This window comes from Bombina bombina, chromosome 4 (genome assembly GCF_027579735.1).
Source record: "Bombina bombina isolate aBomBom1 chromosome 4, aBomBom1.pri, whole genome shotgun sequence".
In the NCBI taxonomy this organism is placed as follows: Eukaryota; Metazoa; Chordata; class Amphibia; order Anura; family Bombinatoridae; genus Bombina; species Bombina bombina.
In genome coordinates, this window is record NC_069502.1 from 15,226,583 (window position 1) to 15,253,532 (window position 26,950).

General features: G+C 38.8%; 1 protein-coding gene across 1 annotated transcript in view; it reads left to right on the plus strand.

Moving 5' to 3' along the window:
* LOC128655841 (zinc finger protein 239-like) overlaps positions 1 to 25,251 on the plus strand; it is an 80,093-nt gene extending 54,842 nt beyond the window's left edge. Inside the window, exon 3 of the mRNA XM_053709402.1 lies at positions 23,998 to 25,251. Coding sequence (XP_053565377.1) covers positions 23,998 to 25,151 — 1,154 coding nt within the window. The 3' untranslated portion in view covers positions 25,152 to 25,251. The remainder of the gene's footprint in view (positions 1 to 23,997) is intronic.
* The last annotated feature ends 1,699 nt before the right edge of the window (positions 25,252 to 26,950 follow it).

Below are 26,950 nucleotides of genomic sequence, written 5' to 3' on the forward strand. Positions count from 1 at the left end.
GTATGTGTGTATATGTATGTGAGTGAGTATGTATGTATGTATGTATATAATTATGTTTGTGCATTTGTATGTATGTGTGTATATGTATGTGAGTGAGTATGTATGCAATTATGTGTGTATTTGTATGTGTGTATACGTATGTGAGTGAGTATGTATGCAATTATGTGTGTATTTGTATGTGTGTATATGTATGTGAGTGAGTATGTATGCATGTAATTATGTGTGTATTTGTATGTGTGTATATGTATGTATATAATTATGTTTGTGCATTTGTATGTATGTGTGTATATGTATGTGAGTGAGTATGTATGCAATTATGTGTGTATTTGTATGTGTGTATACGTATGTGAGTGAGTATGTATGCAATTATGTGTGTATTTGTATGTGTGTATATGTATGTGAGTGAGTATGTATGCAATTATGTGTGTATTTGTATGTGTGTATATGTATGTGAGTGAGTATGTATGCAATTATGTGTGTATTTGTATGTGTGTATATGTATGTGAGTGAGTATGTATGCAATTATGTGTGTATTTGTATGTGTGTATATGTATGTGAGTGAGTATGTATGCAATTATGTGTGTATTTGTATGTGTGTATATGTATGTGAGTGAGTATGTATGCAATTATGTGTGTATTTGTATGTGTGTATATGTATGTGAGTGAGTATGTATGCAATTATGTGTGTATTTGTATGTGTGTATATGTATGTGAGTGAGTATGTATGCATGTAATTATGTGTGTGAGTGAATATGTATGTATTCATGTAATTATGTGTGTGTATTTGTGTGTGTGTGTGTGTGTGTATGTATGTAATTGAGTATGCATGTAATTATGTGTGTGAGTGAATACAGGGAGTGCAGAATTATTAGGCAAATTAGTATTTTGACCACATTATACTCTTTATGCATGTTGTCTTACTCCAAGCTGTATAGGCTCGAAAGCCTACTACCAATTAAGCATATTAGGTGATGTGCATCTCTGTAATGAGAAGGGGTGTGGTCAAATGACATCAACACCCTATATCAGGTGTGCATAATTATTAGGCAACTTCATTTCCTTTGGCAAAATGGGTAAAAAGAAGGACTTGACAGGCTCAGAAAAGTCAAAAATAGTGAGATATCTTGCAGAGAGATGCAGCACTCTTAAAATTGCAAAGCTTCTAAAGCGTGATCATCGAACAATCAAGCGTTTCATTCAAAATAGTCAACAGGGTCGCAAGAAGCGTGTGGAAAAACCAAGGCGCAAAATAACTGCCCATGAACTGAGAAAAGTCAAGCGTGCAGCTGCCAAGATGCCACTTGCCACCAGTTTGGCCATATTTCAGAGCTGCAACATCACTGGAGTGCCCAAAAGCACAAGGTGTGCAATACTCAGAGACATGGCCAAGGTAAGAAAGGCTGAAAGACTACCACAACTGAACAAGACACCCAAGCTGAAACGTCAAGACTGGGCCAAGAAATATCTCAAGACTGATTTTTCTAAGGTTTTATGGACTGATGAAATGAGAGTGAGTCTTGATGGGCCAGATGGATGGGCCCGTGGCTGGATTGGTAAAGGGCAGAGAGCTCCAGTCCGACTCAGACGCCAGCAAGGTGGAGGTGGAGTACTGGTTTGGGCTGGTATCATCAAAGATGAGCTTGTGGGGCCTTTTCGGGTTGAGGATGGAGTCAAGCTCAACTCCCAGTCCTACTGCCAGTTTCTGGAAGACACCTTCTTCAAACAGTGGTACAGGAAGAAGTCTGCATCCTTCAAGAAAAACATGATTTTCATGCAGGACAATGCTCCATCACACGCGTCCAAGTACTCCACAACGTGGCTGGCAAGAAAGAGTATAAAAGAAGAAAATCTAATGACATGGCCTCCTTGTTCACCTGATCTGAACCCCATTGAGAACCTGTGGTCCATCATCAAATGTGAGATTTACAAGGAGGGAAAACAGTACACCTCTCTGAACAGTGCCTGGGAGGCTGTGGTTGCTGCTGCACGCAATGTTGATGGTGAACAGATCAAAACACTGACAGAATCCATGGATGGCAGGCTTTTGAGTGTCCTTGAAAAGAAAGGTGGCTATATTGGTCACTGATTTGTTTTTGTTTTGTTTTTGAATGTCAGAAATGTATATTTGTGAATGTTGAGATGTTATATTGGTTTCACTGGTAAAAATAAATAATTGAAATGGGTATGTATTTGTTTTTTGTTAAGTTGCCTAATAATTATGCACAGTAATAGTCACCTGCACACACAGATATCCCCCTAAAATAGCTAAAACTAAAAACAAACTAAAAACTACTTCCAAAAATATTCAGCTTTGATATTAATGAGTTTTTTGGGTTCATTGAGAACATGGTTGTTGTTCAATAATAAAATTAATCCTCAAAAATACAACTTGCTTAATAATTCTGCACTTCCTGTATGTATGTATGCATGTAATTGTGTGTGTATTTGTATGTATGTGAGTGAATATGTATGTATGCCTGTAATTGTGTGTGTATTTGTATGTGAGTGAATATGTATGTATGTGAGTGAATATGTATGTATGCATGTAATTGTGTGTGTATTTGTATGTATGTGAGTGAATATGTATGTATGCCTGTAATTGTGTGTGTATTTGTATGTATGTGAGTGAATATGTATGTATGCCTGTAATTGTGTGTGTATTTGTATGTATGTGAGTGAATATGTATGTATGCATGTAATTGTGTGTGTATTTGTATGTATGTGAGTGAATATGTATGTATGCCTGTAATTGTGTGTGTATTTGTATGTATGTGAGTGAATATGTATGTATGCATGCATGTAATTATGTGTGTGTATGTAGAAAGATGTGTGTGTGTAGAAAGATTGTGTGTATGTAGAAAGATTGTGTGTGTGTGTTTGTATGTGTGTGTGTGTGTTTGTATGTGTGTGTATGTAGAAAGATGTGTGTGTTTGTATGTGTGTGTGTATGTAGAAAGATTGTGTGTGTGTGTATGTAGAAAGATTGTGTGTGTGTGTATGTAGAAAGATGTGTGTGTGTGTGTGTGTGTAGAAAGATTGTGTGTATGTAGAAAGATTGTGTGTGTGTGTATGTGTGTGTGTGTATGTAGAAAGATGTGTGTGTGTGTGTTTGTATGTGTGTGTGTATGTAGAAAGATTGTGTGTGTGTGTGTGTATGTAGAAAGATGTGTGTGTGTGTGTGTGTGTGTGTTTGTATGTGTGTGTATGTAGAAAGATGTGTGTGTGTGTGTATGTAGAAAGATGTGTGTGTGTGTGTTTGTATGTGTGTGTATGTAGAAAGATGTGTGTGTGTGTTTGTATGTGTGTGTGTATGTAGAAAGATTGTGTATGCGTGTGTATGTAGAAAGGTGTGTGTGTCTGTTTGTATGTGTGTGTATGTAGAAAGATGTGTGTGTGTGTTTGTATGTGTGTGTGTATGTAGAAAGATTGTGTATGCGTGTGTATGTAGAAAGGTGTGTGTGTGTCTGTTTGTATGTGTGTGTATGTAGAAAGATGTGTGTGTGTGTTTGTATGTGTGCGTGTATGTAGAAAGATTGTGTATGCGTGTGTATGTAGAAAGATGTGTGTGTGTGTGTCTGTTTGTATGTGTGTGGGTGTATTTCTGGTGTAACACTGAGAAAATAAATTACTGTTATAGTTTTTATACAAACCTATGGCTGGAATTATGCAAATATATTTTTGTGTATAGAGAAATGATTGGTTCAGTGGAATGTCATTTTAGCTATGGCTTCAGTCAGACGTATGCTATAGAGAAGATGTTCTGCAAACATATTATATTAAACAATCATATTTAGGTAACAGTTGTTTAATATGTAGCATGCCTCAACTAAGAAATCAGTTTCTAGGTTTCTGCTGCACCAGTTAAAGGGACACTGAACTCAATTTCTTTCTTTCATGATTCAGATAAAGCATGTAATTTTAAGCAACTTTCTAATTTACTCCCATTGTCAAAATTTCTTCATTCTCTTGCTATCATTATTTAAAAAGCAGGAATATAAAGCTTATGATCCAGTCAATTTTAGGTTCAGCACCATGGATAGCGCTTGCTTATTGGTGGTTACATTTAGCAAACCAATATGCAAGCATAACCCATGTTGTGAATCAAAAATCGGCCGGCTCCTAAGCTTACATTCCTGCTTTTTTTAAATAAAGATAGCAAGAGAACATAGAACAATTGATAATAGAAGTAAATTAGAAAGTTGCTCAAAATTGCATGCTTTATCTGAATGATGCAAGAATTTATTTTGGTTTAGTATCCCTTTAAGGTCCGACACCCTCCCTAAAGTATGGTTAAATAAGAAGTGGTGAGCGGGGGGGGGGGGGGGGGGGGGCCCCTATGCCCCAAAATGCCCGGGCCTTTTTTTGGTCCCAGTCCAGCCCTGGTTACTCATCTACAACCACCAAAAAACACCCATGCTAAATAGTTTCTAAATTTTGTCCTGAGTTTAGAAATACCCAATGTTTACACGTTCTTAGCTTTTTTTGTAACTTATAGGGCCATAAATACAAGTAGCACTTTGCTATTTCCAAACCACTTTTTTTCAAAATGAGCGCTAGTTACATTGGAACCCTGATATCTGTCAGGAATCCCTGAATAGCCATTGACATGTATATATTTTGTTTTAGAAGACATGCCAAAGTATTGATCTAGGCCCATTTTGGTATATTTCATGCCACCATTTCACCGCCAAATGCGATCAAATAAAAAGAATTGTTCACTTTTTCACAAATTTTTTAAAAAACTTTAGGTTTCTCACTGAAATTATTTACAAACAGCTTGTGCAATTATGGCATAAATGGTTGTACATTTTTCTCTGGGATCCCCTTTGTTCAGAAATAGCAGACATATATGGCTTTGACGTTGCTTTTTGATAATTAGAAGGCCGCTAAATGCCACTGCGCACCACACTTGTATTATGTCCAGCAGTGAAGGGGTTAATTAGGGAGCATGTAGGGAGCTTTGTGGGGTAATTTTAGCTTTAGTGTAGTGTAGTAGACAACCCAAAGTATTGATATAGGCCCATCTTGGTAAATTTCATGCCACCATTTCACCGCCAAATGCGATCAAATAAAAAAAAACGTTACATTTCTCCAAATTTTAGGTTTCTCACTGAAATCATTTACAAACATTTTGTGCAATTATGGCACAAATGGTTGTAAATGCTTCTCTGGGATCCCCTTTTTACATAAATAGCAGACATATATGGCTTTGGCATTGCTTTTTGGTAATTAGAAGGCTGCTAAATGCCGCTGCACACCACACGTGTATTATGCTCAGCAGTGCAGGGGTTAATTAGGGAGCTTGTAGGGTTAATTTTATCTTTAGTGTAGTGTACTAGACAACCCCAAGTATTGATCTAGGCCCATTTTGGTATATTTCATGCCACCATTTCACCGACAAATGGGATCAAATTAAAAAAAATAGTCAACTTTTTCACAAACTTTAGGTTTTTCACTGAAATTATTTACAAACAGCTTGTGCAATTATGGCACAAATGGTTGTAAATGCTTCTCTGGGATCCCCTTTGTTCAGAAATAGCAGACATATATGTCTTTGGCGTTGCTTTTTGGTAGTTAGAAGGCCACTAAATGCAACTGCGCACAACACATGAATTATGCCCAGCAGTGAAGGGGTTAATTAGGGAGCTTGTAGGGAGCTTGCAGGGTTAATTTTAGATTTAGTGTAGAGATCAGCTTCCCACCTGACACATCAGACCCCCTGATCCCTCCCAAAGAGCTCTCTTCCCTCCCCCACCCCACAATTGTTCCCGCCATCTTAAGTACTGGCAGAAAGTCTGCCAGTACTAAAATAAAAGGTATCTTTTTTTTAAAAATATATATTTTTTTAGCATATTTACATATGCTGTCGTGTAGGATCCCCCCTTAGCCCCCAACCTCCCTGATCCCCCCCAAAACAGCTTCCTAACCCTCCCCCTCTGCCTTATTGGGGGCCATATTGGGTACTGGCAGCTGTCTGCCAGTACCCAGTTTGCAAATAAAATGTTTTTTTTTTATTTTTATTTCATTTTTCTGTAGTGTAGCTTCCCCCCCCCCCAGACCATTCCCCCACCCGCTCCCAGATCACTTAGATTTCCATGTACTAAATATTTTGCACCCCTTTCTCACACTTATAAAAACATTTTTTTGTGTAGTGTAGCGGTTCCCACCCGCTCCCTCCCCGTGCAGGATTGCTTCCAGCTGCTTTCCAAACCGAGGACGTACGCCATACATCCTCAGACGTTAACTGTATTTTTTCTGAGGACGTATGGCGTACGTCCTCGGTCATTAAGGGGTTAAAAAAAAAACTAGAAATTTGATTGTGAAATAATAGCAGTCAGTTTCCTTCACACGTGTGCGTTTCAGGGCCAGTGCAACTCATATCTGGTGTAACAGTAGTGTACATTAAAAAAAAAACTAGAAATTTGACTGTGAAATAATAGCAGTCAGTTTCCTTCACGCGTGTGTGTTTCAGGGTCTGCCAGGGCACAGTGTCACCCCAGTGCAACTCATATCTGGTGTAACAGTAGTGTACATTAAAAAAAAAAACTAGAAATTTGACTGTGAAATAATAGCAGTCAGTTTCCTTCACACGTGTCCGTTTCAGGGCCTGCCAGGGCACAGTGTCACCCCAGTGCAACTCATATCTGGTGTAACAGTAGTGTACATTAAAAAAAAAAAAAACTAGAAATTTGACTGAAATAATAGCAGTCAGTTTCCTTCACGCGTGTGCATTTCAGGGCCTGCCAGGGCACAGTGTCACCCCAGTGCAACTCATATCTGGTGTAACAGTAGTGTAGATTAAAAAAAAACTAGAAATTTGACTGTGAAATAATAGCAGTCAGTTTCCTTCACGCGTGTGCATTTCAGGGCCTGCCAGGGCACAGTGTCACCCCAGTGCAACTCATATCTGGTGTAACAGTAGTGTACATTAAAAAAAAAAAAAACTAGAAATTTGACTGAAATAATAGCAGTCAGTTTCCTTCACGCGTGTGCATTTCAGGACCTGCCTGCCAGGGCACAGTGTCACCCCAGTGCAACTCATATCTGGTGTAACAGTAGTGTACATTAAAAAAAACCTAGAAATTTGACTGTGAAATAATAGCAGTCAGTTTCCTTCACGCGTGTGCATTTCAGGGCCTGCCAGGGCACAGTGTCACCCCAGTGCAACTCATATCTGGTGTAACAGTAGTGTACATTAAAAAAAAAAAAAAACTAGAAATTTGACTGTGAAATAATAGCAGTCAGTTTCCTTCACGCGTGTGCATTTCAGGACCTGCCAGGGCACAGTGTCACCCCAGTGCAACTCATATCTGGTGTAACAGTAGTGTACATTAAAAAAAAACTAGAAATTTGACTGTGAAATAATAGCAGTCAGTTTCCTTCACGCGTGTGTGTTTCAGGGCCTGCCAGGGCACCGTGTCACACCATTGCAACTCATATCTAGTGTAACAGTAGTGTACATTTAAAAAAAAATATATTTTTGACTGTAATAGATTGAATAGCAGTTAGTTGTCTGCAAACGTGTGTGTCAGGCCTACAGCGTCTACTCTGCCAACTTCTGCCAGTGCACAGTGCCACTCATATCTGTTGTCACAGTAGCTTGCACGCATAGTACCACTAATCGAAAAAAAATGACAGGCAGAGGCAGGCCACCCCGCAGGGGCCGTCGTGGTCATGGTGCTGTGATTCCCTTTGGCCCTAGAATAATGCAGTGCGGTGCGTTAAACGGGAAGTTTGGTCTGTCACTGTGAAGCGGGTGTAACCCTTACACTACCTGATCGATACAACATCATACCTGATGTTTTAAAGCACGTTATTCCAAACAATTTAGGAATGTTAGGTGATTTATGCCCTTTATGGATTAAAACCAGACTCTGCACCAACTATGTAATTTTCCATGGGAGTTTTGCCATGGATCCCCCTCCGGCATGCCACAGTCCAGGTGTTAGTCCCCTTGAAACAACTTTTCTATCACTATTGTGGCCAGAAAGAGTCCCTGTGGGATTTAAATTCGCCTGCCTATTGAAGTCTATGGCAGTTCGCCCGTTTGCGAACGGAAAATTTTATGTTCGCGACATCACTAATTGCACTGTCTAGTCTACGTGTTACAATGCATTTCTGGCTCTGTAGAACTAGAAATTTGACTGTGAAATAATAGCAGTCAGTTTCCTTCACGCGTGTGCGTTTCAGTGCCTGCCAGGGCACAGTGTCACCCCAGTGCAACTCATATCTGGTGTAACAGTAGTGTACATTAGAAAAAAAACAACACTTTTTTGACTGTGAAATAATAGCAGTCAGTTTCCTTCAAACGTGTGCGTTTCAGTGCCTGCCTGCCAGGGCACAGTGTCACCCCAGTGCAACTCATATCTGGTGTAACAGTAGTGTAGATTTAAAAAAAACAACACTTTTTTGACTGTGAAATAATAGCAGTCAGTTTCCTTCACATGTGTGCGTTTCAGTGCCTGCCAGGGCACAGTGTCACCGCAGTGCAACTCATATCTGGTGTAACAGTAGTGTACATTTAAAAAAAAAACACTTTTTTGACTGTGTTAAATAATAGCAGTCAGTTTCCTTCACACGTGTACGTTTCAGTGCCTGCCTGCCAGGACACAGTGTCACCGCAGTGCAACTCATATCTGGTGTAACAGTAGTGTAGATTTAAAAAAAACAACACTTTTTTGACTGTGTTAAATAATAGCAGTCAGTTTCCTTCACGCGTGTGCGTTTCAGTGCCTGCCTGCCAGGGCACAGTGTCACCCCAGTGCAACTCATATCTGGTGTAACAGTAGTGTACATTTAAAAAAAACAACACTTTTTTGACTGTGAAATAATAGCAGTCAGTTTCCTTCAAACGTGTGCGTTTCAGTGCCTGCCTGCCAGGGCACAGTGTCACCCCAGTGCAACTCATATCTGGTGTAACAGTAGTGTACATTTAAAAAAAACAACACTTTTTTGACTGTGTTAAATAATAGCAGTCAGTTTCCTTCACACGTGTGCGTTTCAGTGCCTGCTTGCCAGGGCACAGTGTCACCCCAGTGCAACTCATATCTGGTGTAACAGTAGTGTAGATTTAAAAAAAACAACACTTTTTTGACTGTGTTAAATAATAGCAGTCAGTTTCCTTCACACGTGTGCTTTTCAGTGCCTGCCAGGGCACAGTGTCACCCCAGTGCAACTCATATCTGGTGTAACAGTAGTGTACATTTAAAAAAAAACAACACTTTTTGACTGTGTTAAATAATAGCAGTCAGTTTCCTTCACACGTGTACGTTTCAGTGCCTGCCTGCCAGGGCACAGTGTCACCGCAGTGCAACTCATATCTGGTGTAACAGTAGTGTAGATTTAAAAAAAACAACACTTTTTTGACTGTGTTAAATAATAGCAGTCAGTTTCCTTCACGCGTGTGCGTTTCAGTGCCTGCCAGGGCACAGTGTCACCCCAGTGCAACTCATATCTGGTGTAACAGTAGTGTACATTAAAAAAAAAAAACACTTTTTTGACTGTGAAATAATAGCAGTCAGTTTCCTTCACGCGTGTGCGTTTCAGGGCCTGCCAGGGCACAGTGTCACCCCAGTGCAACTCATATCTGGTGTAACAGTAGTGTACATTAAAAAAAAAAAACACTTTTTTGACTGTGAAATAATAGCAGTCAGTTTCCTTCACACGTGTGCGTTTCAGTGCCTGCCAGGGCACAGTGTCACCCCAGTGCAACTCATATCTGGTGTAACAGTAGTGTACATTAAAAAAAAAAAACACTTTTTTGACTGTGAAATAATAGCAGTCAGTTTCCTTCACGCGTGTGCGTTTCAGGGCCTGCCAGGGCACAGTGTCACCCCAGTGCAACTCATATCTGGTGTAACAGTAGTGTACATTAAAAAAAAAAAACACTTTTTTGACTGTGAAATAATAGCAGTCAGTTTCCTTCACACGTGTGCGTTTCAGGGCCTGCCAGGGCACAGTGTCACCCCAGTGCAACTCATATCTGGTGTAACAGTAGTGTACATTTAAAAAAAAAAAAAACTTTTTTGACTGTGAAATAATAGCAGTCAGTTTCCTTCACGCGTGTGCGTTTCAGGGCCTTCCAGGGCACAGTGTCACCCCAGTGCAACTCATATCTGGTGTAACAGTAGTGTACATTAAAAAAAAAAACCACTTTTTTGACTGTGAAATAATAGCAGTCAGTTTCCTTCACACGTGTGCGTTTCAGGGCCTTCCAGGGCACAGTGTCACCCCAGTGCAACTCATATCTGGTGTAACAGTAGTGTACATTAAAAAAAAACCCCACTTTTTTGACTGTGAAATAATAGCAGTCAGTTTCCTTCACACGTGTGCGTTTCAGGGCCTGCCAGGGCACAGTGTCACCCCAGTGCAACTCATATCTGGTGTAACAGTAGTGTACATTTAAAAAAAAAAAAACTTTTTTGACTGTAAAATAATAGCAGTCAGTTTCCTTCACACGTGTGCGTTTCAGTGCCTGCCTGCCACTCATATATGGTGTAACAGTAGTGTACATTAACCCCTTAATGACCACAGCACTTTTCCATTTTCTGTCCGTTTGGGACCAGGGCTATTTTTACATTTCTGCGGTGTTTGTGTTTAGCTGTAATTTTCCTCTTACTCGTTTACTGTACCCACACATATTATATACCGTTTTTCTCGCCATTAAATGGACTTTCTAAAGATACCATTATTTTCATCATATCCTATAATTTACTATAAATTTTTTTTATAAAATATGAGGAAAAAATGGAAAAAAACACACTTTTTCTAACTTTGATCCCCAAAATCTGTTACTCACAGGCCCGGACTAGACGTCGGGCATACCGGGCATATGCCCGGTAGGCCGCGAGGGCGTTAAGCCCCGCCCACTGCGACCTCATGCAAAAAATTTTTTTTTGAGAAGTTACATTTTTTTTAGTAATAACATATTTAATAAATGTTTATGTTCATTAAAGTTTGTATCTGTATAGTACTATATATTACTAATTTACATCACATTCCATACAATGTATATCAATCTATTTAATCTGACTGGTTTGGTTACGGACCTTCAGCCAATCATATATTTCCTGGGCCTTCCCCATTCCCAAATCGGCCGCGCAGGCGCACGGTTTCTGGCGGTGAATTAAGCTACTAGTACTGAGAGGCGCGCACTGTGAGTGATGACACGCCCGGCCACGTGACACAGAGAGGCTGTTAGAGACAAACTAGTGTGTGTCAGTGCGTAGGGAGGCCGGAAATATGCTGCCAGCAGGACCGGGTCCATTCAGTGAGGCTCAGGGGATTGTGAACAGGGCTGAGTGAGGAGAGGCTTTTGCGAGTGTGACGACGAGGCTGCGACTCAGCAGGTGGCCAGGTAGGTGAGCCTGAAGTGCACCGCTCTGTTCTCACAATCTCCCATTCCATGTCACCATGTGTGTTGTCTTTGCTGCCCCGGCTGCTCAGCAAGTGCTCAAGTACAACCGCATGCTGCTAATTAGCTGGTGCAGCTTGTGACACCTTCCTTCACATGTTCTACTATTCCTGCGGTTTCTTTTAACTGACACAGTCTGGAGGCACTTGGGGAATACTACTTCATTATATATGGGTGAGCAAGCTGCCTATTGCACGAATTGTTTTATTTGTGATGCCCAAACACATATCTATTTTAATATTTGATATGCCCTTTGCTTTTCCCCCTCAAAAACCAGGGCTCACATTCCCATCCTCCAGCAGGTCTCAGAAAGAGAGGACCTTTTTTTTTTTTTTTACATAAATTAATAGTCAGTGTAGTAGGCACCGGCTGGCCGTCCTGCTGCAGGCTGCGGTTGTATGGGGATTGCAAAGCAGATAAGATCATGATTCATTTTATCCCTGTGCACTATGCAGTGTACATTTAAAGTTTTTCATAGTCAGGCCCCTTCAGCTGTGATCAGTGAAACAGTTGACTGTTAGTGAGAAATTTATCTGACCAGGGTAAAGGGTCAGATTATTTACTACATCGGCAGCCGGCTCACAGGGATCACTGCTCCATGGAATGTAAGTTGTGGCTTTTGCAGTAACATGGTCCTAGTTCCCTTAACTAAATGTTTTTGTGAAATTTTGTGTATGTATGTGAGTATGTATGTATGTATGTATATAATTATGTTTGTGCATTTGTATGTATGTGTGTATATGTATGTGAGTGAGTATGTATGCAATTATGTGTGTATTTGTATGTGTGTATATGTATGTGAGTGAGTATGTATGCAATTATGTGTGTATTTGTATGTGTGTATATGTATGTGAGTGAGTATGTATGCAATTATGTGTGTATTTGTATGTGTGTATATGTATGTGAGTGAGTATGTATGTATGTATGTATATAATTATGTTTGTGCATTTGTATGTATGTGTGTATATGTATGTGAGTGAGTATGTATGCAATTATGTGTGTATTTGTATGTGTGTATACGTATGTGAGTGAGTATGTATGCAATTATGTGTGTATTTGTATGTGTGTATATGTATGTGAGTGAGTATGTATGCATGTAATTATGTGTGTATTTGTATGTGTGTATATGTATGTATATAATTATGTTTGTGCATTTGTATGTATGTGTGTATATGTATGTGAGTGAGTATGTATGCAATTATGTGTGTATTTGTATGTGTGTATACGTATGTGAGTGAGTATGTATGCAATTATGTGTGTATTTGTATGTGTGTATATGTGAGTGAGTATGTATGCAATTATGTGTGTATTTGTATGTGTGTATATGTATGTGAGTGAGTATGTATGCAATTATGTGTGTATTTGTATGTGTGTATATGTATGTGAGTGAGTATGTATGCAATTATGTGTGTATTTGTATGTGTGTATATGTATGTGAGTGAGTATGTATGTATGTATGTATATAATTATGTTTGTGCATTTGTATGTATGTGTGTATATGTATGTGAGTGAGTATGTATGCAATTATGTGTGTATTTGTATGTGTGTATACGTATGTGAGTGAGTATGTATGCAATTATGTGTGTATTTGTATGTGTGTATATGTATGTGAGTGAGTATGTATGCAATTATGTGTGTATTTGTATGTGTGTATATGTATGTATATAATTATGTTTGTGCATTTGTATGTATCTGTGTATATGTATGTGAGTGAGTATGTATGCAATTATGTGTGTATTTGTATGTGTGTATATGTATGTGAGTGAGTATGTATGCAATTATGTGTGTATTTGTATGTGTGTATATGTATGTGAGTGAGTATGTATGCAATTATGTGTGTATTTGTATGTGTGTATATGTATGTGAGTGAGTATGTATGCAATTATGTGTGTATTTGTATGTGTGTATATGTATGTGAGTGAGTATGTATGTATGTATGTATGTATATAATTATGTTTGTGCATTTGTATGTATGTGTGTATATGTATGTGAGTGAGTATGTATGCAATTATGTGTGTATTTGTATGTGTGTATACGTATGTGAGTGAGTATGTATGCAATTATGTGTGTATTTGTATGTGTGTATATGTATGTGAGTGAGTATGTATGCAATTATGTGTGTATTTGTATGTGTGTATATGTATGTATATAATTATGTTTGTGCATTTGTATGTATCTGTGTATATGTATGTGAGTGAGTATGTATGCAATTATGTGTGTATTTGTATGTGTGTATATGTATGTGAGTGAGTATGTATGCAATTATGTGTGTATTTGTATGTGTGTATATGTATGTGAGTGAGTATGTATGCAATTATGTGTGTATTTGTATGTGTGTATATGTATGTGAGTGAGTATGTATGCAATTATGTGTGTATTTGTATGTGTGTATATGTATGTGAGTGAGTATGTATGTATGTATGTATGTATATAATTATGTTTGTGCATTTGTATGTATGTGTGTATATGTATGTGAGTGAGTATGTATGCAATTATGTGTGTATTTGTATGTGTGTATACGTATGTGAGTGAGTATGTATGCAATTATGTGTGTATTTGTATGTGTGTATATGTATGTGAGTGAGTATGTATGCAATTATGTGTGTATTTGTATGTGTGTATATGTATGTGAGTGAGTATGTATGCAATTATGTGTGTATTTGTATGTGTGTATATGTATGTGAGTGAGTATGTATGCAATTATGTGTGTATTTGTATGTGTGTATATGTATGTGAGTGAGTATGTATGCAATTATGTGTGTATTTGTATGTGTGTATATGTATGTGAGTGAGTATGTATGCAATTATGTGTGTATTTGTATGTGTGTATATGTATGTGAGTGAGTATGTATGCATGTAATTATGTGTGTGAGTGAATATGTATGTATTCATGTAATTATGTGTGTGTATTTGTGTGTGTGTGTGTGTGTGTATGTATGTAATTGAGTATGCATGTAATTATGTGTGTGAGTGAATACAGGGAGTGCAGAATTATTAGGCAAATTAGTATTTTGACCACATTATACTCTTTATGCATGTTGTCTTACTCCAAGCTGTATAGGCTCGAAAGCCTACTACCAATTAAGCATATTAGGTGATGTGCATCTCTGTAATGAGAAGGGGTGTGGTCAAATGACATCAACACCCTATATCAGGTGTGCATAATTATTAGGCAACTTCATTTCCTTTGGCAAAATGGGTAAAAAGAAGGACTTGACAGGCTCAGAAAAGTCAAAAATAGTGAGATATCTTGCAGAGAGATGCAGCACTCTTAAAATTGCAAAGCTTCTAAAGCGTGATCATCGAACAATCAAGCGTTTCATTCAAAATAGTCAACAGGGTCGCAAGAAGCGTGTGGAAAAACCAAGGCGCAAAATAACTGCCCATGAACTGAGAAAAGTCAAGCGTGCAGCTGCCAAGATGCCACTTGCCACCAGTTTGGCCATATTTCAGAGCTGCAACATCACTGGAGTGCCCAAAAGCACAAGGTGTGCAATACTCAGAGACATGGCCAAGGTAAGAAAGGCTGAAAGACTACCACAACTGAACAAGACACACAAGCTGAAACGTCAAGACTGGGCCAAGAAATATCTCAAGACTGATTTTTCTAAGGTTTTATGGACTGATGAAATGAGAGTGAATCTTGATGGGCCAGATGGATGGGCCCGTGGCTGGATTGGTAAAGGGCAGAGAGCTCCAGTCCGACTCAGACGCCAGCAAGGTGGAGGTGGAGTACTGGTTTGGGCTGGTATCATCAAAGATGAGCTTGTGGGGCCTTTTCGGGTTGAGGATGGAGTCAAACTCAACTCCCAGTCCTACTGCCAGTTTCTGGAAGACACCTTCTTCAAACAGTGGTACAGGAAGAAGTCTGCATCCTTCAAGAAAAACATGATTTTCATGCAGGACAATGCTCCATCACACGCGTCCAAGTACTCCACAACGTGGCTGGCAAGAAAGAGTATAAAAGAAGAAAATCTAATGACATGGCCTCCTTGTTCACCTGATCTGAACCCCATTGAGAACCTGTGGTCCATCATCAAATGTGAGATTTACAAGGAGGGAAAACAGTACACCTCTCTGAACAGTGTCTGGGAGGCCGTGGTTGCTGCTGCACGCAATGTTGATGGTGAACAGATCAAAACACTGACAGAATCCATGGATGGCAGGCTTTTGAGTGTCCTTGCAAAGAAAGGTGGCTATATTGGTCACTGATTTGTTTTTGTTTTGTTTTTGAATGTCAGAAATGTATATTTGTGAATGTTGAGATGTTATATTGGTTTCACTGGTAAAAATAAATAATTTAAATGGGTATATATTTGTTTTTTCTTAAGTTGCCTAATAATTATGCACAGTAATAGTCACCTGCACACACAGATATCCCGCTAAAATAGCTATAACTAAAAAAAAACTAAAAACGACTTCCAAAACTATTCAGCTTTGATATTAATGAGTTTTTTGGGTTCATTGAGAACATGGTTGTTGTTCAATAATAAAATTAATCCTCAAAAATACAACTTGCTTAATAATTCTGCACTTCCTGTATGTATGTATGCATGTAATTGTGTGTGTATTTGTATGTATGTGAGTGAATATGTATGTATGCCTGTAATTGTGTGTGTATTTGTATGTGAGTGAATATGTATGTATGTGAGTGAATATGTATGTATGCATGTAATTGTGTGTGTATTTGTATGTATGTGAGTGAATATGTATGTATGCCTGTAATTGTGTGTGTATTTGTATGTATGTGAGTGAATATGTATGTATGCCTGTAATTGTGTGTGTATTTGTATGTATGTGAGTGAATATGTATGTATGCATGTAATTGTGTGTGTATTTGTATGTATGTGAGTGAATATGTATGTATGCCTGTAATTGTGTGTGTATTTGTATGTATGTGAGTGAATATGTATGTATGCATGCATGTAATTATGTGTGTGTATGTAGAAAGATGTGTGTGTGTAGAAAGATTGTGTGTATGTAGAAAGATTGTGTGTGTGTGTTTGTATGTGTGTGTGTGTGTTTGTATGTGTGTGTATGTAGAAAGATGTGTGTGTTTGTATGTGTGTGTGTATGTAGAAAGATTGTGTGTGTGTGTATGTAGAAAGATGTGTGTGTGTGTGTGTAGAAAGATTGTGTGTATGTAGAAAGATTGTGTGTGTGTGTATGTGTGTGTGTGTATGTAGAAAGATGTGTGTGTGTGTGTTTGTATGTGTGTGTGTATGTAGAAAGATTGTGTGTGTGTGTGTGTATGTAGAAAGATGTGTGTGTGTGTGTGTGTGTTTGTATGTGTGTGTATGTAGAAAGATGTGTGTGTGTATGTAGAAAGATGTGTGTGTTTGTATGTGTGTGTATGTAGAAAGATGTGTGTGTGTGTTTGTATGTGTGTGTGTATGTAGAAAGATTGTGTATGCGTGTGTATGTAGAAAGGTGTGTGTGTGTGTGTGTCTGTTTGTATGTGTGTGTATGTAGAAAGATGTGTGTGTGTGTTTGTATGTGTGTGTGTATGTAGAAAGATTGTGTATGCGTGTGTATGTAGAAAGGTGTGTGTGTGTCTGTTTGTATGTGTGTGTATGTAGAAAGATGTGTGTGTGTGTTTGTATGTGTGCGTGTATGTAGAAAGATTGTGTATGCGTGTGTATGTAGAAAGATGTGTGTGTGTGTGTCTGTTTGTATGTGTGTGGGTGTATTTCTGGTGTAACACTGAGAAAATAAATTACTGTTATAGTTTTTATACAAACCTATGGCTGGAATTATGCAAATATATTTTTGTGTATAGAGAAATGATTGGTTCAGTGGAATGTCATTTTAGCTATGGCTTCAGTCAGACGTATGCTATAGAGAAGATGTTCTGCAAACATATTATATTAAACAATCATATTTAGGTAACAGTTGTTTAATATGTAGCATGCCTCAACTAAGAAATCAGTTTCTAGGTTTCTGCTGCACCAGTTAAAGGGACACTGAACTCAATTTCTTTCTTTCATGATTCAGATAAAGCATGTAATTTTAAGCAACTTTCTAATTTACTCCCATTGTCAAAATTTCTTCATTCTCTTGCTATCATTATTTAAAAAGCAGGAATATAAAGCTTATGATCCAGTCAATTTTAGGTTCAGCACCATGGATAGCGCTTGCTTATTGGTGGTTACATTTAGCAAACCAATATGCAAGCATAACCCATGTTGTGAATCAAAAATCGGCCGGCTCCTAAGCTTACATTCCTGCTTTTTTTAAATAAAGATAGCAAGAGAACATAGAACAATTGATAATAGAAGTAAATTAGAAAGTTGCTCAAAATTGCATGCTTTATCTGAATGATGCAAGAATTTATTTTGGTTTAGTATCCCTTTAAGGTCCGACACCCTCCCTAAAGTATGGTTAAATAAGAAGTGGTGAGCGGGGGGGGGGGGGGGGAGTGGGCCACTATGCCCCAAAATGCCCGGGCCTTTTTTTGGTCCCAGTCCAGCCCTGGTTACTCATCTACAACCACCAAAAAACACCCATGCTAAATAGTTTCTAAATTTTGTCCTGAGTTTAGAAATACCCAATGTTTACACGTTCTTAGCTTTTTTTGCAAGTTATAGGGCCATAAATACAAGTAGCACTTTGCTATTTCCAAACCACTTTTTTTCAAAATGAGCGCTAGTTACATTGGAACCCTGATATCTGTCAGGAATCCCTGAATAGCCATTGACATGTATATATTTTGTTTTAGAAGACATCCCAAAGTATTGATCTAGGCCCATTTTGGTATATTTCATGCCACCATTTCACCGCCAAATGCGATCAAATAAAAAGAATTGTTCACTTTTTCACAAATTTTTTAAAAAACTTTAGGTTTCTCACTGAAATTATTTACAAACAGCTTGTGCAATTATGGCATAAATGGTTGTACATTTTTCTCTGGGATCCCCTTTGTTCAGAAATAGCAGACATATATGGCTTTGACGTTGCTTTTTGATAATTAGAAGGCCGCTAAATGCCACTGCGCACCACACTTGTATTATGTCCAGCAGTGAAGGGGTTAATTAGGGAGCATGTAGGGAGCTTTTTGGGGTAATTTTAGCTTTAGTGTAGTGTAGTAGACAACCCAAAGTATTGATATAGGCCCATCTTGGTAAATTTCATGCCACCATTTCACCGCCAAATGCGATCAAATAAAAAAAAACGTTACATTTCTCCAAATTTTAGGTTTCTCACTGAAATCATTTACAAACATTTTGTGCAATTATGGCACAAATGGTTGTAAATGCTTCTCTGGGATCCCCTTTTTACATAAATAGCAGACATATATGGCTTTGGCATTGCTTTTTGGTAATTAGAAGGCTGCTAAATGCCGCTGCACACCACACGTGTATTATGCTCAGCAGTGCAGGGGTTAATTAGGGAGCTTGTAGGGTTAATTTTATCTTTAGTGTAGTGTAGTAGACAACCCCAAGTATTGATCTAGGCCCATTTTGGTATATTTCATGCCACCATTTCACCGACAAATGGGATCAAATTAAAAAAAATAGTCAACTTTTTCACAAACTTTAGGTTTTTCACTGAAATTATTTACAAACAGCTTGTGCAATTATGGCACAAATGGTTGTAAATGCTTCTCTGGGATCCCCTTTGTTCAGAAATAGCAGACATATATGTCTTTGGCGTTGCTTTTTGGTAGTTAGAAGGCCACTAAATGCAACTGCGCACAACACATGAATTATGCCCAGCAGTGAAGGGGTTAATTAGGGAGCTTGTAGGGAGCTTGCAGGGTTAATTTTAGATTTAGTGTAGAGATCAGCTTCCCACCTGACACATCAGACCCCCTGATCCCTCCCAAAGAGCTCTCTTCCCTCCCCCACCCCACAATTGTCCCCGCCATCTTAAGTACTGGCAGAAAGTCTGCCAGTACTAAAATAAAAGGTATCTTTTTTTAAAAAATATATATATTTTTTAGCATATTTACATATGCTGTCGTGTAGGATCCCCCCTTAGCCCCCAACCTCCCTGATCCCCCCCAAAACAGCTTCCTAACCCTCCCCCTCTGCCTTATTGGGGGCCATATTGGGTACTGGCAGCCAGTACCCAGTTTGCAAATAAAATGTTTTTTTTTTATTTTTATTTCATTTTTCTGTAGTGTAGCTTCCCCCCCCCCCAGACCATTCCCCCACCCGCTCCCAGATCACTTAGATTTCCATGTACTAAATATTTTGCACCCCTTTCTCACACTTATAAAAACATTTTTTTGTGTAGTGTAGCGGTTCCCACCCGCTCCCTCCCCGTGCAGGATTGCTTCCAGCTGCTTTCCAAACCGAGGACGTACGCCATACATCCTCAGACGTTAACTGTATTTTTTCTGAGGACGTATGGCGTACGTCCTCGGTCATTAAGGGGTTAAAAAAAAACCTAGAAATTTGACTGTGAAATAATAGCAGTCAGTTTCCTTCACACGTGTGCGTTTCAGGGCCTGCCAGGGCACAGTGTCACACCAGTGCAACTCATATCTGGTGTAACAGTAGTGTACATTAAAAAAAAAACTAGAAATTTGACTGTGAAATAATAGCAGTCAGTTTCCTTCACGCGTGTGCGTTTCAGGGTCTGCCAGGGCACAGTGTCACACCAGTGCAACTCATATCTGGTGTAACAGTAGTGTACATTAAAAAAAAAAACTAGAAATTTGACTGTGAAATAATAGCAGTCAGTTTCCTTCACGCGTGTGTGTTTCAGGGTCTGCCAGGGCACAGTGTCACCCCAGTGCAACTCATATCTGGTGTAACAGTAGTGTACATTAAAAAAAAACTAGAAATTTGACTGTGAAATAATAGCAGTCAGTTTCCTTCACACGTGTCCGTTTCAGGGCCTGCCAGGGCACAGTGTCACCCCAGTGCAACTCATATCTGGTGTAACAGTAGTGTACATTAAAAAAAACAAAAACTAGAAATTTGACTGAAATAATAGCAGTCAGTTTCCTTCACGCGTGTGCATTTCAGGGCCTGCCAGGGCACAGTGTCACACCAGTGCAACTCATATCTGGTGTAACAGTAGTGTACATTAAAAAAAAACTAAAAATTTGACTGTGAAATAATAGCAGTCAGTTTCCTTCACGCGTGTGCATTTCAGGGCCTGCCAGGGCACAGTGTCACCCCAGTGCAACTCATATCTGGTGTAACAGTAGTGTACATTAAAAAAAAAAAAAAAACTAGAAATTTGACTGTGAAATAATAGCAGTCAGTTTCCTTCACGCGTGTGCATTTCAGGACCTGCCAGGGCACAGTGTCACACCAGTGCAACTCATATCTGGTGTAACAGTAGTGTACATTAAAAAAAAACTAGAAATTTGACTGTGAAATAATAGCAGTCAGTTTCCTTCACGCGTGTGTGTTTCAGGGCCTGCCAGGGCACCGTGTCACACCATTGCAACTCATATCTAGTGTAACAGTAGTGTACATTTAAAAAAATATATATTTTTGACTGTAATAGATTGAATAGCAGTTAGTTGTCTGCAAACGTGTGTGTCAGGCCTACAGCGTCTACTCTGCCAACTTCTGCCAGTGCACAGTGCCACTCATATCTGTTGTCACAGTAGCTTGCACGCATAGTACCACTAATCGAAAAAAAAATGACAGGCAGAGGCAGGCCACCCCGCAGGGGCCGTCGTGGTCATGGTGCTGTGATTCCCTTTGGCCCTAGAATAATGCAGTGCGGTGCATTAAACGGGAAGTTTGGTCTGTCACTGTGAAGCGGGTGTAACCCTTACACTACCTGATCGATACAACATCATACCTGATGTTTTAAAGCACGTTATTCCAAACAATTTAGGAATGTTAGGTGATTTATGCCCTTTATGGATTAAAACCAGACTCTGCACCAACTATGTAATTTTCCATGGGAGTTTTGCCATGGATCCCCCTCCGGCATGCCACAGTCCAGGTGTTAGTCCCCTTGAAACAACTTTTCTATCACTATTGTGGCCAGAAAGAGTCCCTGTGGGATTTAAATTCGCCTGCCTATTGAAGTCTATGGCAGTTCGCCCGTTTGCGAACGGAAAATTTTATGTTCGCGACATCACTAATTGCACTGTCTAGTCTACGTGTTACAATGCATTTCTGGCTCTGTAGAACTGCATGTTAACATACCTTTAAATTGTACCAGTCCTTGCCTACTAAGTGTAGCATTATAAAGCCAATCAGAGGTTGTATTGCACTGTCTAGTCTATGTGTTACAATGTATTTCTGAGTCTGTAGAACTGCATGTTAACATACCTTCAAATTGTACCAGTCCTTGCCCTAGTAAGTGTAGCATTATACAGCCAATCAGAGGTTGTATTGCACTGTCTAGTCTATGTGTTACAATGCATTTCTGGGTCTGTAGAACTGCATGTTAACATACCTTCAAATTGTACCAGTCCTTGCCCTAGTAAGTGTAGCATTATACAGCCAATCAGAGGTTGTATTGCACTGTCTAGTCTATGTGTTACAATGCATTTCTGGGTCTGTAGAACTGCATGTTAACATACCTTCAAATTGTACCAGTCTTTGCCCTAGTAAGTGTAGCATTATACAGTCAATCAGAGGTTGTATTGCACTGTCTAGTCTACGTGTTACAATGCATTTCTGGGTCTGTAGAACTGCATGTTAACATACCTTCAAATTGTACCAGTCCTTGATCTAGTAAGTGTAGAATTATACAGCCAATCAGAGGTTGTATTGCACTGTCTAGTCTATATGGGCACATCAACTGAAGTTTTTCACTTTTACTCACCCCTTTCACATTTGGGACCAGCCACTTTACACACCCAGGAATGTATACATTAGATTCTTTCTAAATAAATAATGGCAGCCAGTAGTACAAATCAAAATGTATTTATACTGTAAGGCAACCAGTCAAAATAGACTCAAAAAAGAACTAGGCTGATTTATCGCTTTAATAACATGATTTATCGCTTTAATAACATGTTCAAGGTGTTTTGATAATAGATATATAAATCTTGTTTTTATGAATCTTAAAGATTATAGCGATTATACATTTGCACATGAATTCTTACAAAAAAAAGAAATGAAGCAAGGAATTTTTCATCTACAAGGATAAGGTGTGTAGTTGGGCCAGTCTGTGTGTTGCAAATGAAGAGAGGTACTAATAAGTAGACATGTGCGATTCGTTTCGGATGGATTCGGAAATTCGGCAGAATTCGTAAAATTCGGGATTCGGATCGATCCGAATTTCCAAATTAAAATACTGCCGAATCTACCGAATAAATCCGAATTAGTTCGGATTTATTCGGATTTATTCGGTAGATTCGGCTGGCCATGGATTACACTAGTATTGTACAGTATATTAGGTTATATCACTCTACTATGGGTTACACCTAATATACTGTACATAATACTAGTCTAATCCCACCTAACACTTACCGAAATTCCGAATCGAACCGAATCCAGCCGAATTTCTTCGAATCCGAATGAATCCGAAACTAATCCGAACCGAATCGATTCAAATTTCTCCGAATTTGAATCGGTCCGAACCGAAATTTGAAAAATTCCGAATCGATCTGAACCGAACCGAACCGAATTTTTTCGCCATGCACATATCTACTAATAAGCAGGTGCTATGTAATATCTCTGTGACAGATACTGGCTACCCTTACTGGGTAGCTCTGCCAAAGGGTCCTGCTTATTCCCCGGAACCTGCAGCTGTATAGCTGGAAAGTGATTATAGCAAGTAGCCCACCCAAATAACCAGACAAGACCAGTATTCAGGTGAAACAAGAAATGATTTTATTGAGAAACACACTATGCTTATATACACACAGAAAGGGTCTTATCTGACTTCCAGATCTCCCGCCATTCCCGCCCCTCCAGACAGGCTGGCACCCCCCATAGCAACCACAGTCCCATAGAGTACCAGTGATACTGAGGTGGTGGTTTCAGGGTGATCCCAGGGGAGCGAGGGCACTTGGTAAATATATGGAGGGTGGGGGTGTCCAAAACCCCCAGTTCCCAAGGGAGCTCCCTTTCGGCAATCACCCCACCTCTGGTCCTCTCTAGGGGCTACCAATCCCCAAAAGAGCAGAGCTCTGGGGCAAGGGGCCGCTGGAGCAACCTGAGGTAAAGGTTAATGGGTATCCGGTGCGGCCGGCTGGCAGTTCCATGAGCCCGGCCAGCCGAGAAGGGTTTATGCGGTCAGGGATCAGCTCTTTCCTGATAAAGTACAACCAGTATAACAATAGATAGCAAGAGTCTGGTAAATCTCGTGAGCCATGAAAGGGTCAAAACTGGTGTGATAAGTGGAGAGCCAGGTAGTAGGGGGGTGGGGGTAGATTTGGCAATCCAGTATTAGTGACAATCTCCATGATTCATATATAATCATTATACAATTTTAGCAAGCTAAGGCATTACAAGGCAAATTAGTAGTACTTGATTGTGTTCCCCTTATTTTAAGGCTGCAATCTATTATTCAATAATCAAAGTATTGTAATATTTGTTGTTTGTGATACATATATACATATTTTGTTTGCTGCATTATATATAATAGCTGTTTCACACATTATGGATATGGATCTAATTTTATTTATTTGTTTTTTTAAATGTTTTTACATGTAGGAAGTTTGTCTGTGATTGGGGAACAGAATGATTCATTGAAAGAAATTCTAGATCAGGTACATGAGAAAGTTAATGTGCTGCAATATCCTCTAAAACGTCGGAACCGCAGGACAAGAATTGATCCTGTCAAAATGCCTAGAACCCTTCCTGTAGAAGTTCCATTTCCAGGGAGGACAACTGGAAACCTGCAGCTTTCTAAAAATATATGTGGAAACTTGCTGAATTCTGGGCTCATTTTTGGATTATCCAATAGCGGAGAAAACCCAGGGTCATCTGTTTTAATAAAGGGGAGCTCATATATCTGCATTGAGTGTGGACAGACATTTTCTCACGAGATGACGTTTCTACAGCATCAGAAAGGGCACAATTCTCTAAACATGGACACAAACATAATGGTTGCTGCAGGTAGTCGTGGTTTTAATAGTAACACTAAGGTTAAATCTTTAGACCAGAAGAGGACAGGACGAGAGTTTATATGTACAGAGTGTGGAAAGACATTTATTGGAAAGTCTAATCTTATTGTTCATCAAAGGACACATACCGGGGAGAAACCATATGGGTGTATTTTTTGTGGTAAACACTTTGGAAGAAGCTCAGTACTTAGGAAGCATGAGAGAATTCACACAGGAGAAAAGCCATATACATGTCTGTATTGTGGCAAACAGTTCAGTCAGAACTCTGGGTTGAAGAATCATGAGAGAATTCATACAGGAGAGAAACCTTATGCTTGCATAGAGTGTGGGCGAAGGTTCAGCCAGAGCGCTGACCTTATGGTTCACTACAGAACCCACACTGGAGAGAAACCATTTATATGCATTGAGTGTGGTAACAGCTTTATACGTAGCTCAGACCTTGTCATACACCAAAGAACTCACTCGGGCATTAAGCCTTTCTCATGCAATGAGTGTGGCAAAAGCTTTAGCCAGAGATCTCAGATTATAAGACACAGAAGAACTCACACAGGTGAGAGACCGTTCTCCTGTGATGTGTGCACAAAAAGCTTTATTCTCAGCTCAGAACTTAAGAAGCATCATAGAGTACATACAGGGGAGAAGCCCTACAAGTGTAAAGAGTGTGGCAAAACCTTCCGCCACTGCTCCAATATGAGCCGGCATCAAAAGATGCATGCAGAGGTTGAGGTTCTTGTACGGTGAGTTCAGATCAGCAACAGAGTCCATTTCTTTCAATAGAGGGTTATTTGTTTATTAATAAAATACTGTTTTTATTTTCACTTTTCCAGGGTTTAAATGTGTAGTTTAGGCATCACACAGATATATATATATATATATATATATATATATATATATATATATATATATATATATATATACATTTAATCTCCTGTGGTTAACACGTTTACCTTTTCTAATAAATAAGAAAGGAAACCATACAATTGCACTGTGAACTTATGCCACTTATTGATGACTATACCACCTTGCCAGTTTGGGGCAAGTATTTTTATTTAGTCTATGTTGGAGGTAAATCAATATGATACAAAACTTTGTTGTCTTGTCTGTTTTATAAACTGTGCAATAGTAGAACACGTCTCTGGCATGCCAAGGCTAGAACACAACTAAATGATAACTTGTGACAACTTGTGCACTGAATGCAAATGCAGCACACACAGAATTTGCTCTTATACTGGACTCTGGTGTGATTGTTTGTGCCGTCCATATGTTTGCATCTCAATCTGAAGAACAGTGTTCTATGATCACCCTAAGACTGTGGCTTTCTAAATGGAAATGTATATGCTACCCAGGTTGTAATAAAACCTAAACGTGCCAAAGGGTGTGCCTGAGGCCTTCATGCTCCCTGAGATTGTGTAACTTGAATTTATTTGCACATTTTTGCACAAGAGCAGATGCTGTTGTCAAAGGCTGAAAGGAAGTAAAGAGTATAAACACCTGGAGATGTAGATTTATTTTTGTCTTAATGATGAGTAAGACATATATTCAAGGCCCATATACAGGGATAAAAGTTAAGAAAGTAGCAGCACCAATTGGTATAATTTTCAACTCTGTTTATTGGGACATCAAATAAACATATTAGCACAACGTTTTGGTCCAACCGACCTTAAAGGGACAGTATACAATAAAATAGTTTTTCCCTTAATGTGTTTCCAATTACTTTATTTACCAGCTGCAGAGTATAAAATGTATGAGATTTGCTTTTTGAAGGCTTATTTGTGTATATGAATTAGATGATTTTGTGTTTTAAAGCCACAACCTAATAAAATGGGTTGAACTTATAGGTATAATCAGATCGCATTACTTTATCACATTGGGCACATATACAGCTTCTGTATCTTATATCTGTAGGTATAATCAGATCTCATTACTGTATCACATTGTGCACATATACATGTGTCTGTATCTTATATCTGTAAGTATAATCAGATCTCATTACTGTATCACATTGTGTACATATACATGTGTCTGTATCTTATATCTGTAGGTATAATCAGATCTCATTACTGTATCACATTGTGTACATATACATGCTTCTTTATCTTATATCTGTAGGTATAATCAGATCTCATTACTGTATCACATTGTGTACATATACATGTGTCTGTTTCTTATATCTGTAGGTATAATCAGATCTCATTACTGTATCACACTGTGTACATATACATGTGTCTTTATCTTATATCTGTAGGTATAATCAGATCTCATTACTGTATCACATTGTGCACATATACATGTGTCTGTATCTTATATCTGTAAGTATAATCAGATCTCATTACTGTATCACATTGTGTACATATACATGTGTCTGTATCTTATATCTGTAGGTATAATCAGATCTCATTACTGTATCACATTGTGTACATATACATGGTTCTTTATCTTATATCTGTAGGTATAATCAGATCTCATTACTGTATCACATTGTGTACATATACATGTGTCTGTTTCTTATATCTGTAGGTATAATCAGATGTCATTACTGT